Source organism: Schistocerca gregaria, chromosome 1 (assembly GCF_023897955.1).
Source record: "Schistocerca gregaria isolate iqSchGreg1 chromosome 1, iqSchGreg1.2, whole genome shotgun sequence".
NCBI lineage: Eukaryota > Metazoa > Arthropoda > Insecta > Orthoptera > Acrididae > Schistocerca > Schistocerca gregaria.
The window spans coordinates 829,876,502-829,893,666 of NC_064920.1; the positions used below are offsets into that span (position 1 = coordinate 829,876,502).

General features: G+C 36.6%; 1 protein-coding gene across 1 annotated transcript in view; it reads left to right on the forward strand.

Annotated features, from left to right (window-relative positions):
• LOC126271938 (cilia- and flagella-associated protein 251-like) overlaps positions 1–17,165 on the forward strand; it is a 681,069-nt gene that overhangs the window by 612,931 nt on the left and 50,973 nt on the right. The window contains exon 21 of the mRNA XM_049974362.1: positions 9,483–9,634. Within this exon, the coding sequence (XP_049830319.1) occupies positions 9,483–9,634 (152 nt within the window). The remainder of the gene's footprint in view (positions 1–9,482; positions 9,635–17,165) is intronic.

Consider the following 17,165-nt stretch of genomic DNA (forward strand, 5'->3'; position numbering starts at 1 on the left):
ACTGATCTACAATGAGTTGTCACTAATTTGTTGATCCAGAGGTGCGTAAAGAGATGGATGAGAGGAGGTGGTTGAGACTTTTCTGGATAACCTAAATTGTACCTGATTACTATCGTGCAAGTCACTGACTGCACTCATTGTCAGAAAATATGGCTTCACATGACTGATAAATTCACTTTTAATGAATTAACATGTACTGATGTATAAACACACCAATTTTGTCTATAATTCAAAACTATGTTACCTATAAATGTACATACACTTTGATGTCTGTAGAGTAAACAAGACTGAAACAAAACAATGCTTTGATGTAAGATGGCATCAAGGAAACAGTGTAGTGACACAGTGCTTGTTTCAAAAAGTCAAAAGTTTAACAGTTCATTGTGTAAGAAGTGCAAAAACCATTTTATCAAAAGCATATCATGTGTAAACTGCAATTTCTGGCTACATGAAAAATGTGCAGAAGTGACATTACAATTCATAAAGGACAACTGTCCTTGGACATGCCGTGACTATTTACACAGAGAAACGGCAGAATTACGAAGTGCAGTGAATTCAAAAGATGAAATTATAAAACTACTGCAGAGCGACATAGAAACAATAAAGAAGTGTCAGCTCTAAAGGAAATAAATGCCAATCTAGTAACCGAATCAAAGTCATGTGCCTGCAAAAAAAGAGAACCAACCCATGTGATTGTGACAATAAACAAATAGTAGGCTGTGTATCTGACAAGAAGATGACAAATGAAGCACCAGTCAGGAAATCTCGAAATACAAATGGAAGACAGTAAATTATAGTGAAAGAAAAACAAGGTTGATACAGAAGGAAAAAAAAAAAAGTGATGAAAGCATACGACCTAAAAAATATCTGATAACAGGTGACTCGCTGTTAAAATATATAGTACTACCAGACTGCAAAATCGATGTTTGTCCTGGAATTAGAACTTACCAACTCAGTAAACATATTACAAGCATTTCAACAGCAAAACAGGATGTGGGAACCAATGCTGTGGTAAGCAGACATCACAAAGGCGTTTTCATTCATGTTGGGACGAATTATATTTGAAATAGTAGTGAAGAAGAACTTATCAACAAAGCCAGAAACCTGATTTGTAAGGCGAAAAGTGCTTATCCATCCTCAAAAATAATAATTAGTGGCATTGTAAATAGGAGGTCGGTAAGTGAAAAGTACATTTTCAAAATAAACAGTGGTGTGAGAGAGCGGTGCAACAGACTTGGAGCAATATTCATTGATCCTAATACTTTTTAAATGATAAATGTCTAGGGAGGGATGGTTTTCATTCGAACAGACTAAGCTCTGCAGCTTTAAGTAAAATTTATATGGATGTCTACAAAATCATAAACTAGGGAAAGTAATATACCCTGAGGGAGGTAGTAAACAATTTAAACAGAAAAATGTCCACATTTCTGCACCTAAGACATCACAAAGTTGTGAAAATGCAGTTTTTCGGAAGGAACGTCCTGAAGAAACAAAAAACAAAACAGGTGACAAAGTGTTACATCAAAATATTCAGTACCTAAGCAAAAAGTGCATACAATTACAGCAAGCACTAAGTGAAGAAAATGCAGATGTAGTCATTCTTACAGAACATGGATTGTCTAATACTTTAATTACAATGACTAAATTCGACAATTATACTCTGAGTAGTAATTTCTGTCAAACAGAACATAAATGGGGGAGAGTGGAAATGACATTTGAAATTTCAGCAATAACACTGTTGTTAAACAAAGTTCCCCTGATTGTTATAGGTCTGTACAGATCTTGTAGTAGTATTTGGACAATTTCTTACAAAACATGGAAAAAATGATAGAAACTGTATGTAATAAATATAAGAACATAGGTATTGTTATAGCTGGTGATTTTAATATAGATTCCTTAAAGTATACTAAATATTATGAAAAAGTAAATGATATTCTGTGCAGCATAATTTGTCAGACAGAGTTTATGGGCCAACCAGACTAACTAAAGACTCCTCTAGCTTCATAGATCAGCTTTACACCAACTTAGATAACTGCAGAGTTGACATAATAAACCTTCACCTCTCTAATCATATTTGCCAGGCAATGGAAATACTGAATATGTATGATTCACAAAGTACATATGAGACAATGGAAATAAGATGTACAAATGAAAAACGTTTAGAGAAGTTGGAGTGCGCACTGCAGTGTGAGACACGGAATGACATATATTGTGCAGAAAATGTTGCAGACAAATGGAATAACTTTTATAACACTTTCTTTGCCCATTTCAGTGTAACATGTCCAGTTACTTTTAGAAAGAAATATACTCAAAACCATATATGACTTCCTTCAGAAGTAAAACAACTGAAGAAGAAAATGTTTATTACCTGTAAAACATATCAAGAGTTCCCAGACACATGAACTAGAGACAACTACCAAACATCTCAAAAAGTCTATAAACAAGCACTGAATGTTTACACAAAGGAAATAATACAGCAAAAAATTACTACCTGAAATAACATAAGCAGGTCAGTATGGAACTGTGTAAATGAGAGAATCAGCCGAAAACCAAAGCCTAGTGTCAACAATATCCAATTAGTGACTGATAATGTAAATATTTCAGATCCATATATGATCAGCAATGTTTTTAATACCCACTTTATAAATTCAGATAACATGTGTGTGACCTCTGACACTGATGACTACAGAAATCCTCACCAGGTACAAAAACCAGTGTTTATGTATGAAACTGATACAGCTGAAGTAGAGGAAATATAAATAAAATGCAAATCAAATGCACTATGGGATGGGATGAAATCTCCTCCATTATATTAAAATGATGTAAACACTCACTCATACCTGTTCTGGTCCACCTCTTCAATGAAAGTTGGAATGAAGGTGTGTTTCCATCTGAATTAAAATATACAATAGTCAAGCCATTGCACAAAAAAGGTAGTGTCGACAAAGTCAGAAACTACCGACCAATCCTAAGTAAAGTATTAGAAAAGGTTATTTCACTATAGTTAGAAAACTTTCTTGTCAAAGAAAAAGTGCTATGAGAAACCCAAAATGGTTTTAGAAAAGGTTATTCAACATCATCTGCCATATTCGATGTAGTACATGCGATACTTATGAAATTAGATGAAAAAGAAAGGGTGGCATGTTTGTTCCTAGATTTATCACATGCATTCGACACAGTATCTCATGAGCTGCTACTTGAGAAACTGGAAACTTATGGTATCAGAGGAATAGCCAAAAGTCTCATACAGTCATACCTACAAGACAGATATCAGGTCACACAAGTGGGGAACGTTATTAAGAAGTACAACTCCAGTCCAGCTATAGTAAAGTATGGTGTGCCCCAAGGGTCAGTTCTGGGCCCTTTATTGTTCATACTCTACGTTAATGATCTGTCCACAGAACACAACAGCAAGATACTTAACTATGTGTATGACACAACCGTTGTTAACCACACACAAGATGAAATGCAATGGAGTGTTGTGTCTGATGATGGCACAGAAATAAAACTGAAAGATAAAACTTTCTTCCTTGGTGTAATGTTAGATCAGCATCTCTCTTGGGAGGATCATATCGATTTCTTATGCCAAAAACTAAGCAAATCAATTCATACAATGTGGACACTGTCACAATTTCTTAAATATGAGCAAATGAGTATAATCTACTATGCTTTAGTGTATCTATACCTCACATATGGAATTGCAGTATAGGGATGTGCTGCTGCCAAGCATGTAAATAGGGTATTCATTGTTAAAAAAAAAAAGGCAGTTAGGATCATGTGTAAGTTTAGATATAATGAGTCCTGCAAAGCAATTTTCAAAATTAAGAAACCACTAACACACCCATCACTATATACCAGTATTTATAAAACTGTTTAGCTGATGCTAAAATACAAGCAGTACAATCATCTAAATAGAGAAGTGCACATGTACAATACTAGGAGGAACGATGATTATCACCTGGAAAGAAATAATACAAAAAGTGCAGACATGAGCCCCTATTACATGAGGATCAAATCTTACAACAAACTTCCAAAAAATTAAAAATCTTAAGTGGATGCTACTTTGAAATTGCCTTGAAGGAGTTCCTCAACAATAAGTGTTTTTATAGTATTAAGGAATTCCTCTCAGAGGAGTAGAATACTTTCATTTTTATAAATAGTATTTACATGTACCAAAAAAGCAACATAAGCTTTTATCTGTAGGCCTATTGTATATAATCGTTTCCCACAATGTTATAAGGGGAAATGATCAATGTGTAAACCATCCAAAACAAATCCTTTTATTTGTCCATCGAGAATAAATAAATAAATTTATACCCATTTTATGTTCAACTAATAAGATACAAAATCCTCACATGCAATGTAAATAATGTATTATTACCAAAAAGTCAATTTCTTTTAAAGTTTTACTTCAGTGTTGTATAGTACTTGTCATTTGATATGATCATGGAATAGATATAGGAGTAATCTGGACTATGTTTGTTAACTTATCATCTCAACTATAATTATCATTTGAGGTCCTTGATTTGCAGGCTTATTCAGAAGGTTCTCATTGTGGGTTTTTTTTATGATTGCTGATGAAAATATGTATATTCCTGCTTTGGAAAAGAAGGCATGATGGATTATCGTCGATTTGTTGACACTGCATATTGTACATGTGGTTGTACCCAGTATGACACAATATTTTGTACCTGTCGTTGCACCCAATATAACACCAGAAATCATTAGGAAGAAGTGACAAGGATGGAAAGATAACTACCACAAAGATATGTACTTTTTCATCTTTGATGGTCAGAATTGCTATATACAAGGTCTTGAACTTTTACCGAACTTTCATCAGGATAAAAGGAAGAAATTGGTTCTATATTGCAAAACTAAACACTGTACATTATAAAAAGCATTATGTATATAGCTGTAAATATTCTCGTTAAACTAACTAACTGTCTGAAGGGAAATGCATCAATAGTACTGGGTCAGGAAGTATGTGATTTTACCTTTAATATACAATGTAGTTTGAACAGATGTTTATCATTTTATCTTTATGCAATTCATTATATGTTCTCTACTTGAAGTTTCTCATTGTGATTTTTTGAGGAATAAATGATATGTTAGAGGAGACAGATACCTGGTGCTATGAAAGAATAGAAACTGTATTGAAGAGGAGTCTACTCTGAATGATAGACTGTCGAAAAACGTTAAAGCCATGTGTGTATAAAATACGTTATTCTTTGCAGATTTAATGTAAAACTAAGATGTTCATTACTAAGTAACTGTGTAATACTTTTCACATCATTTCTTTGGACAGTGTCCCATTTATCTTGACCTCCCTAAATAACTGTTTGTCTAGGTGCAAACTACAAAATATTTCAAGCAAATGTTCTTTAGCCATCAGGGGACATCAATCAGCATGATTGCCTTCACTGTAGCTTTGTTTTTAACAAAGATATGAACAGTGGTATGACTTTTTTTAAATGGCATTCTGTATTTTTTGTTTGGTGATTCATTTCCTCTCCTAAAGACCTATTCAAAAATTGTATCACAGTGTACCATTCACTGAAACAAAATGTCATTACTTACATAACAAAACATTGACTATGTGCCTGGGATCACAAACTCATCCAAATGCTGGAGTTGTCAGAAAACAAATGAAAACCAAGTAAAAACATAACACAAAATTGACTTTGACTTTCCTGTACCATTGCCCACGAGTAGAACATTCAAAGGTGCTCAAAGTGGCGACCCTGGACACCGATACACTGGTTGTCTCTTTGAATGAAAGAATTACAAGTAAGCATGATCCCTTCCTGCATGTCCTCTGGAGTTGTTGGAATATCATGAATATTGTGATAGACAATGTCTTTAATGCATCCCCAAAGAAAAAAGTCCAGAGAATTTAAATCAGGAGACCTAGCAGGCCAAGTAACTGTTCCTCCTTGAGCAATCCATCTGGCAAGATACTTTTGGTTCAGAACACGATGTACACGCAAGGCATAACATGCTGGACATCCATATAGGCATTCTTGTTCTTAGCGGCACTTCATCCAGAAGAGAAGGAAATTTTCGTCTGAGGAAGCTGGCATACACTGTACCATTTAGACTAACATTGATGAAATAAGTGCCAATAATTGTAGTACCAAGCATCCCATACCAGACATCAACTATTAATTGACGCTGATGTTCCACCTGCCTAAGCCATCATGGGTTGCCGCTGGACCAATAATGCATGTATCTTGTGTTTACCTGTCCTTTGTTTGGGAAGGAAAATTCATCAGTAAACAGAACATTGGAGAAGAAGTTTGGGTTGGCAAGGATTTGCTGCAGTACCCACTGACAGAACTGTACACAATTCTGGAAATCATTCCCATGCAGTTCTTGATGTAGGTGTACATGGTAAGGATGGAACAGGTGATGTGTAAGAATATGATGTACACTGGTTTAAGGAATGCCAATCTCATGGTCAAGCTGTCAGGTGCTAACATGTGGATTCATACCAACAGAAGCGAGAACAGTAACTTCAGCAGCTTCATCTGTGCGAGTACTACGATGATTGCACTGTCATAGGTTGAAACTTCCTGTTTCCTAAAGCATCATAACAAGACAATAAAGCATCCGTCAGTAAGGTGGGTTCTTGTCAGCATATCACTCTCTGTACAGTTGCGCTGCCTGCGTAACATTTCGTCTACCTTCAACAACAATAAAAGAAATGTTATGTTGATGGGGTTTCTAGATAGGACAGCCTTATTGTATGCCTACTCTACACAACAGTATGTAAAAGGACTAAAGTACTGTACTAAATGTCCTCATACATAAGAAAACAGTATTTCAGTTATTGTTCTGCTAACTTACATTTCCCGTAGATGAGTAGCATTTCTATCTTGTCTTTGTTGATGTACATTCTACTAACACAACTCTTCAGTTGACAATGGTTGACAGAATGATGGGTGTGCATTCTACTTATGTTTACATTTGTCCTCTGTCAACATCAGCATGTGGATGTGTTCCATTACCTTGAATACCTGCACTAAGTGTTGGGAGCATCAAGATCTATATTGTGTTATGTAATTAATAACACTGTGTTTTAGTGAATGGCACACTGTGATACATGTTTTAATATGTCTTTAGGAGAGGAAATGAATAACCAAATAAAAAATGCAGGGTGCCATTTAAAAACGTCATACCGCTGTTCATATCTTTGTAAAAAAACAAAGCTACAGTGAAGGCAAACATGCTGTCCCCCTGATGGCAAAAGAACTTTTGCTTGAAACATTTTGTATTTTGCATCTGGGCAAACAGTTATTTAGGATAGTCAAGATAAATGGGATACCCTGTATACACAAATGTTCACAATTTTTTTTGTGTCTCAAAATTATTATTCCTTATTAGCTCTCTGTTACACAAATTGCCTGGAAGACTCTTACACATTCTGGTAATGTGCAATACTCTTCAGGGGGGGTTTTGAAGCATAACAGACCAGAATGGAAAGCATATTCAATAGATCATTACCACAACTCTTAGTTCACTGAGGGCCAGTCACTACCCAAATTCAAATACTGTTTTAAGAATGTAATGTATCTATTTTGTTAATTACTTAAGTATGCCATTTACATCAGATGGAAACATTCTAAATTAGACAAATAACAAAATAATCAATGTCAGAAACATCAAACAAAGTAGTAATCTCCACCCAGTGGATAATGTAATGTGTAAATGATTGTAAATTACTAACATATCACAAACCCATCAAACTCAGTCAACTGTTAGCAACAACTAAAACTTTTATATTTTGTTTTAATCAACATATAATGAAAACTTATTGTATCCAATTGCTCATTTTTGTTTATTGAACAAAATTCATAAAGCAGTGTTTACTATAGTATAATAACTAATATTACCCATCTTTATAATCTACATATATATCAAATTTTACTGATATTCAAAACATTATGTGGGTTTAATGAAATAACAAAACCTAGCATATGTAAACAAATCGTCAAAAGTTACTTTCTGTCTAAAATACAAAGTTACTCTAAATGTTATCTCAAAGGTCTGTTAAAATGCATGTCAAAAATGAGGTAGGAACACTGAATTTAGTTTTGTTATTGTGTAATTAATGAAATTGTCAGATCATTGTTAATTCTGCTTATCAGATGTAAAAACAAAATTTATCATTGTTTCTTGGCTAACTTGTTTCTGTGAAACACATAGTAATGTTTATACTGTTGCTTCCCATGTCAGATTGACTTGATGAAATACTTTTCTGTTGTAATTACTGAAAATTGTAAAATCAACAATTGGGTAATTGTTTAAAAGTGTATATAAGGATGTGTGTTGGGAAGTTTGAAGTTCACTATTGGGCTGTTATTTACAGTGGACAATCTGTGTTGCTCTGAGTTATAAAATATCTTTAAAAATGTTTAAATGTGGTCAAGCCACATTGCACATGGAGGGTAATTCTGCAAATCCTACTCTTGTCAAGGTCACCAGGTACTGAATAAGAAGTTAAGTATTTTTTAATGATGCTCATACAAACCGTATAATTTTGACAAGACATTTTCACCAAGTTTGTATCAACTAATTCCTAATAATTTTTAAAAAAAGTTACGTCTCAGTTTCCTTGAGAAGCCCAGTGCCCAGTTTTTGCATCTCAAAAGGAAAGCCTGGTCAAGCGATTGACGTTAACCCATGGCCCATCTGGTGTACCCTTCTGAGAGTTCACTTGGGGATTCTCCCTCTATCTGGCTAAGGTCCTTGCTGTTCACCCAAGGGCTAGCCACTCATTTCAGAGTACTTCCAGATGGCTTCATACTTATACACACCATTCAAATCTAAATGAAAATGTGCATTAAGATAATTACCTATTCACCATCACTTCTCGGTGTTGATTAATTAATCCAGTCTAATGGGTCTTTATATTTTGATTTTATACTAGGTATGGAACAACTTTGAAAAAATTATCACATAACACAGGATTGTCCAGTCCCATATAAATTTTGTATTTTATTGCATTTTTGAAGAACACCAGTTCTCATCTATATATGTCATAATATAATAATACCAGAGCAGGAAAGTTGCTACTCACCATATAGCAGAGATGCTATATACACACTCACGTGCACACTCATGCGCATGCAACATGCACACATGTCTGCAGTCTCAGAGAACTGAAACTTCATGGCTGTGTCAGAGAGCTCTGCAGTCTCAGAGAGCTGAAACTACACTGCAGTGTCTGTGTGTCTACTGCTGACAAAGGCCTTAATGGCCAAAAGCTATGATTGTGTGAATCTTTTTATTGTGCCTATCTTAACTCAGCATCTCCGCTGTATGGTGAGTAGCAACTTTCCTTCTCTGGTATTGTTACATTCCATCCTGGATTTTCCATTATTTGATTTATGTCATAACATAAATTTTTATAACTATCTGATGTCACTTTTATGAAATTAACTCAGGTTGCTACTCAGGTTGTTACTTATTTTGCTTTCCAGGTGAAGGTCTGTCTGTTAATGAGATACATGAATATCTCAGAGTGTTGTGGCATCAGAAGTGTCCCCCAATGACAGAACTCTCACATTCAGACATTTCAATCACAGAAACAACCCACCAGGCGACAGACACAGCTGTTGTAGAAATTCCAGAGGTAAACTACGTACAAAACTCTTGTGACAGATTTATATGTAATTATCTTTTATTTTTGTCTAACTCTGATAATTTTATTTCAACACTGTTCTTTCAGGTTCATTAGTGCATGTCATAACAAAGAGAAAAAAATTAGTAGCAACTGTGGTAGTGTCAAGTTGTAATTTCCACCTCTCTCTCTCTCTCTCTCTCTCTATCTCTATCTCTCTGTCTATCTCTCTGATAGAGTGAAGTGTGGTCCACATTTTTACCCTTAGCAGTTCTGTACAAAGTCTGACTAAAATCTCAGTATGTTCTCTTCATAGTTTGTAATAACAGTAGCTTTTTCTGAAGTTGGCCATGATGGACTCCTTATTTACCTGAACATAGTTTTTATACAGGGTGTCCCAGATATCTTGTCCACCCAAAATATCTCTGGAACAATAACAGCTATTGGAAAACGACTTTCACTGGTATCAATTTAGGGCTGGGGCCCATGAATGTACATATTTGGAAACATTCTAAAATGAATGCATCTGTGTTTTTTTAACACAAACTTATGTTTTTTAAATGGACCTCCTATTTTTTTTCAGCAGTCCATAGCATGACAAAGCACATACACAATGCCGTTGATTGCATCACAATATTCCCATTACATCCCGAGATATTAAGACATGAAGTTGATGCTTGAAACACCTGACATGCACTGCTAGCGCACGTCCTGAGGCTCAGGCGTGAACCCCATGCTGCCCATAATCGCAGAAGACCGTATTATTCGTTTTGGACCTCTTGATATGTATGGAGGTGTGATTACACATGTCAATCACATCGCGATTACGGGCAGCATGTCATATACACTGACCTCAATGTGACAAATTATCAAAAACAACTGTATTCATTGCCTGACTTACTTTAAATCTTACAAAATGATATCCTTCTAACTCACAGACAGTATCCTTAAATTTACTCCATATTCCTTCACATATATAGGTGAACTCATTATCATACAATTTTGTAACATTCTCCTTTCTGAAAAACTCATCTTTATTCTGTCCTTCATAAGAAAGAACTAAACAGTCATTGGACTGTAGAGAGAATACAGAAAAGCCCTTTTTAATGAAGCTCTGAGGCCCAAATACTTTTTTCTTAAACAAGGATTTTCCTGAAATGGGGGTTTTGCCTGTGTGTGTGGAAGGAGGACCCAGAATCATAATTCAAGCGTGTTTTGGTGATGTAGGTGATATTTAATTACAACATTAGCAATATTCTGTGCTATAAACTAAAATTCAGTAAGTATATAATTATTACACTGTTCTGAGAACAAATCTTTTTTTAATATAGATGACTTGTTTGTTTTGTCCTTTCAGTGTTTGTAATGAAAGAAGTTGTCATTCCACATGGCTGATAAAAGAAATGATTTATCTACATTGAAAGAGGACAGTAAATTGCTGACGGTATCAATTTCTTGCAACAGTAGCACTGAAACTTGATGCAATAGCCTCCTTCTTATCTCCTTCTTCATTCATTGTCATCACTGTTAACACCAGCTCCTACCTCACTGTTCCTTCACAAGCATTTCACACATTTCACTTGCAAAAGTCTTAGATGTGGAACTCAGGAAGCCATAACCACAGCAAACAAAGTTCTGGAATGTTACATTTCGAAAAATAACAGTTATACTTCATTCTTCTTCGGAAACATTATCATCCTGAACAGCTGTTCCACAGCTATCCTTTGTGAAACAATTTAACACAATCTGTCATGTTAATAAACTTATGCATAGTCTGTAAAACACAATGTATCATCACTTTCAAGAAATGAAATTAACAAACATGTGCATAGTTTGTAAAATGCAATGTACCATCACTTATTTCCCATTAAGAAATGAAATTGACTACTGCACATTTGTTATTCTGAAAGAGTGTATTAAGCTCAGGTCCAGAGGCTACAGTTGACCTCTGCAGTTTAGAGAAAGGAACACAATATTTACATTGCTTACAAATTATGTTTCCTCATAATGTACTTGGCATTGGTCAGCACTCTCATTTTTTACACAAAAGCACTGTCATCTTGTCTTTATTTACCTTCATGGCATTTTATACCCTTAATGAATTATGATTTTGCAGGAAGTAATTTATAAATGACACCAGTTTCATCAGTGCTGAAAATGTATCTGGGCTCATAATCCTGTATCAGTTATTGCAATGTAACAGTCTTCAAATAGTTTATGCTTTCTGTGACCACAGCCCCAACTTTTCAGCTTATACTTTTAAATGACAGAGTGTGACATTCGTTTAGAACTATCCCTCATCACCCACAGATGTCCATAAACAGATTGTTTTATAGTCAACAACACCAAATATAGTAGCATCAGCAAGTCTGTGTGTAAAATCTTGTCACTTTGGTAAAGTGTAGCTGCCTATTTTAGTCCAGACATTGAGGTCACAGTCCAGGCATTGAGGTACCAATAATCACCACATAGTCACCAGGTATTCTCCTTTTTGAGGACGAGCTAGATAGGAGAAGCCCAGCGACTCTAAGATGGCCGTACAATACCAGCATGCAAGAGTTCATCCACAGTGGCCTTTGCCTTTTTGAGTTTGTGGGGAGGTAGACGGCATGACCGATAGTGGACCGGCAGACTAGTGATGATGCTGATGTGATGAACAGTACCATCATGGATGGTACAACTAGTCTGTTGCCGGATGGGGTGGCATGGAGTGGGGGCTGAGGGCAAAGTGACAGGAGTTAATGTAACACCATCATTAACAGACAACCTAGTCATGGAGACACTGTCAATAACACTGGGTATGGTCAGGCAAACACAATTAGGTAATGGCTCTCAACTGACCAGTTTTGAGGCCAACATAATGTCTTTGTCATCAGGCAGTGGGTATAGATATTTCAGAATGGTGAGTTGCTCTTGAATCGTGTGAAGCTTGCTAGATGTCTTGGTGATGCATGAGAGAAGGATGTCATTGGTTACTCGCATATTGGAACACCAGAATTCGGAATGTGTGGCAGAAGCTGTGCGGAACTCATCCAGAAGCATTCGATGTTCCAGGATAAGATTGAGAGGCATCTTTGACTGCAAAGTAGGAGACGGCAACATATCATTGGCAGGAAGGGAGTTCCTGCTCTTGCTGCTGATCAGCCATTGGCCATCATGGTGCTGAAGCAGAATGCGGTTCAAGTCTGGCAGTAAATGGTAGTACCTCAGGAAGTCGGCTCCTAAGACCGGTTCGAGCATTTCAGCCACCAAGAATGTCCAGGGTATAGGTGCTTGGTCGCCAAGATTGAGAGTGAGAGAGGCAGTGACTACCAATGATATTACAGAGTCATTAGATGCATCCAATTGTGTGGATGAAGGTAAAAATGTAGCAGGAATGAGAGATGGTGGAATCATGCTGATGTCTCTGGTGTTGACTAGATAGTAAGAATCCACAGATTGCCTGTTGGCTTCTGTCTCGGGTTCTTCAACCAGTTTTCATCTGATGATTTTTCTGACATTTTGCCAGCATGAGTGCCTGGAAAAACATCAGAAAAATCTTCAGATGAACGTCAGCCAAAGAGCCCAAGACAGAAGCCAACAGATAATTTGTCAAAAAGTGGCCATGAAAGCCTTAACAATTTTAATAAGAATTCAGTTGTGCATCATAAACAAAGATGTGTCAGCCATCTGATCATAGATGAAACCTGTGGACACTATCACAAGGTGATGATTTGTAGTGGCTTGAAGAGGAGGAGTAGCCTGGTGCACTGGTATCAGGCCACGAGATCATTTTGGGTATGAGCGAGCCTGTCTGCAACATAGCATATAATCTATGTCAGGTAGTTAGCTTTTATGTCCAGGAAGCTCACTCAAACCCATTTTATTTTGTCTGGGAGGTGGTAAATAGTTGGAAACAGTTTGAGGATAATTTAGGGACAGTCATTATTTATCAACCATCATGGCTCTCTGGTGTGTGTCTATATAGTTTTGCAAAACATGGGAATGTTAGTGAACATAGATTCACTGGCACTGAAGGAGTGTGCACTGGAATAAGTGTCATTATTTCCCACATGGAAGCTCGGATCCCTTTTTTATACTGACAAATGGGGCAGCAGGTAATCATTGTTTGCCCAGAATCATGTTCATTGTTGTAGCAGACCTTCTAGGCAAATAATCACGTGGCATCATTACAGTGCTGTCACTGGTAAGGTCACACTGGTAATTCAACACATATCATTGGCCTGTTTGGTGTGAAGTGGCATGAGTCTGGAATGGCAGATGGGAAACAATGGAAGCATTGCTATTGGTTCACTACCCACTGCCAAACTGGACATTTCACCCAGGTTTTGACAAAATCGTACAAAACTGAGGCATAGAAAGTTTGTGGAACAGAGAGGGGAGATTGGCATTCCTTGAAGCAAGAAATTGTTGAGCTGGAGGTAACTGTGACATTGTAGGACAATGGACTGGTGCAGGAGATTTTACATTTTAAATGTGGCATGGTTGAAATTTCGAGGTTACCACTGTAGGAAGTTTGGCACTCGGGGTGGTGGTTATGTATAATAACAACTAACAGGTTGTACAATTCCATAGAAACAAAATTTTATTGTCTTACCAGGTACAAAGCTTGTTGTCACAAACATCTGCCAGAGCAAACCAGCAGTGGATACAGAGAAACTACAAGGAGGGGATGCTAAGGATATCATGCAAAATTTAAGGAAATTTTATTTAAACTGATTATACACACATACAAGACAATGCCATCTTATGATATAAAAAAGCTACACTTGTGGTTCTCTTCATTAAATGATGGATTCTTTGTGCCTATTCTTCCTGGCAAATTGGTTAATTACATTGTCAAAGGGACAATCAATGTCAGAATGAGTGTTCAACAGAGCTAAGCCAGTTAGTCGATCCTCCTTCATTGTCGACCTCAGCCAATGTCTTTGTATGCTGCAATGGTGAAAACTTCTTTCTACTGTAGCAAGAGATGCAGGTAGACAAGCAAATATTTTGTACATCGTGTGCAAAGTAGGATAGTCAGATCTAGGACAAAGAGACAAAGCTTACATAAAAGAATCATGATCATTAAGGGCATTTATGTCCATTTGCTTGTATTGGAGAATCTCTGTGATTAGTCTCTATGTGCTGAAGGTTCTTTATACAAGAAAACAGTAGAATATATGTGACTTTTCTCAAACAAATGCCAGACAGAATACTGTACCAAGATCACTAGAATGGTCATGACTTTTCTTGCAGATATGTGTTAGCTATCTATGTGCCAGACAGAAATGTATAAAATATGATGATATGGACACGCGTGTTACACAGAAAAGTACAACTACTTGATAACTCGATTCAGTCAAGTTGACTGATGAAAGAAATGAATGAATAGCTTGCGGGCTGACTGGTGGGGGCAGTGCAGGTGACAATTCGGGTGGCCCCGTAAAGGGGTGGGGGGAGGGGAGGAGGGTGCCCCCATATGTATCTGCCACTGGAGTCAACTAACTGCAAGTCCAGAGAGGTTAGCTGAGCTACCTCAAGGCAGTGATATTATTCCAGGCAACTCCACAGAGTTACATTCCTACAATATAAACAAGTGTATTACCTAGTTTAAACAAGCTTGAATGGGGACTCAAAGTACAATCAGTTTGCTGTCTTGTTATGGCCATAGGTGTGGTTGTGTGTGAGAATGTGTGTACTACTGTTAAAAAAAGAGCTAACACTTGAAGGCTAGTTTGAATGCTGTAATCCTGTTTTCTGTTACGTTTTTCTGTATTTCATTCATTGATCCAACATAAGGGAGTGGTTCCCATTTCCTTATTTTATATATTGCTGTTATTGTTTTTATATGTTCAACACAAGAACCATTTCCTTCAAATGCCAGACAACCATGGGCAGAAATTTATCTAAGAGGGGGAGAGTGTTGCTAAAGCCATAGTATTGTTTCACTGCAATTAAGCCAAGTAATGCTTTAATTGGTTAAATAAGAGGCTTAGCAGAATCATAGGAAGTCACTTCTAGAAGTGTATTAAGAATTACGTAATGAATGAAAATTCTGCACTCCAGATTCCACAGATTGGGTGTGGGGGAGGGGTAGACACAAATGACTCCTCTTTCCCCCCTCCTTGGGTGTTACCTATGTCGAATGGTAAGGTCCACTATTTTTAATTATGGTAAACAGAATAAAATAATAAAATGATCCTTTTACAGACCTCTCAATTCAGATGATACAGTTGCTGAAAGGTTCAAAGAAAACTTGAGTTTGATTTCAGTCACATACCCGACTCATACGATAATAGTCGGTGGTGACTTTAATTTACCCTCGATATGTTGGCGAAAAATACATGTTTAATTCCAGAGGTATGCATAAAATATCATCCATAACTGTGCTAAATGCATTCTCTGAAAATTATTTTGAGCAGTTAGTTCATGAACTCACACGAATAGTAAACGGTTGTGAAAATACACTTGACCTCTTAGCGACAAATAATCCTGAGTTAATAACAAGCATCAAAACGGATACAGGGATTAGTGAACACAGGGTTGTCTTAGCAAGATTGAATATTGTAATCCTCCAAAAATAAGCAAAATATATACCTATTCAAAAAAGCAGATAAAAATTCACTTGACACCTTCCTGAGAGACAATCTCCACTCATTCCAAATTAATAATATAAGTGTAGACCAGATGCGACTTGAATTCAAACAAATAGTATCAGCAGCAATTGAGAGATTTATACCAAATAAATTAACAAACGACGGAGCTGATCCTCCTTGGTATACAAAACGGGTTAGAACACCGTTGCAGAAACAACGAAACAAACATCCCAAATTCAAACAAGATGCAAAACCCCAAAGATTGGCAGTCTTTTACAGATGCTTGTAATTGAGCATGGACTTCAATGAGAGATGCTTACAACAGTTTCCACAATGAAACTTTGTCTCAAAACATGGCAGAAAACCCAAAGAGATTCTGGTCGTGTGTGAAGAATGTTACCAGCAAGAAACAATCAATGCCTTTTCTGCATGATAGTAATGGAGATACTATCAAAGACAGTACTGCCAAAGCAGAGTTACTAAAGACAGTCTTCCCAAATGCCTTTACAAAAGAAGATGTAGTAAATATTCCGGAATTCGAATCGAGAGCAGCTGCCAACATGAGTAACGTAGAACTAAATATCCTCAGAGTAGTGAAGCAACTTAAATCACTTAATAAAGTCAAGTCTTCTGGCCCATGCTGTATACCAGTTATGTTCCTTTCACAGTACACTGATGCATTAGCACCACACTTAACAATCATATATAACTGTTCACTCGATGAAAGATCGGTACCCAAAGACTGGAAAGTTGCACAGGTCACACCAATATTCAAGAAGGGTAGTAGGAGTAATCCACTAAATTACAGGCCCATATCATTAACATCAATATACAGCAGAATTCTGGAACATATATTGTATTCGAACATTATGAATTACCTCGAAGAAAGTGGTCTATTGACACACAGTCAACATGGGTTCAGAAAACATCATTCCTGTGAAGGACAACTAGCTCTTTATCAC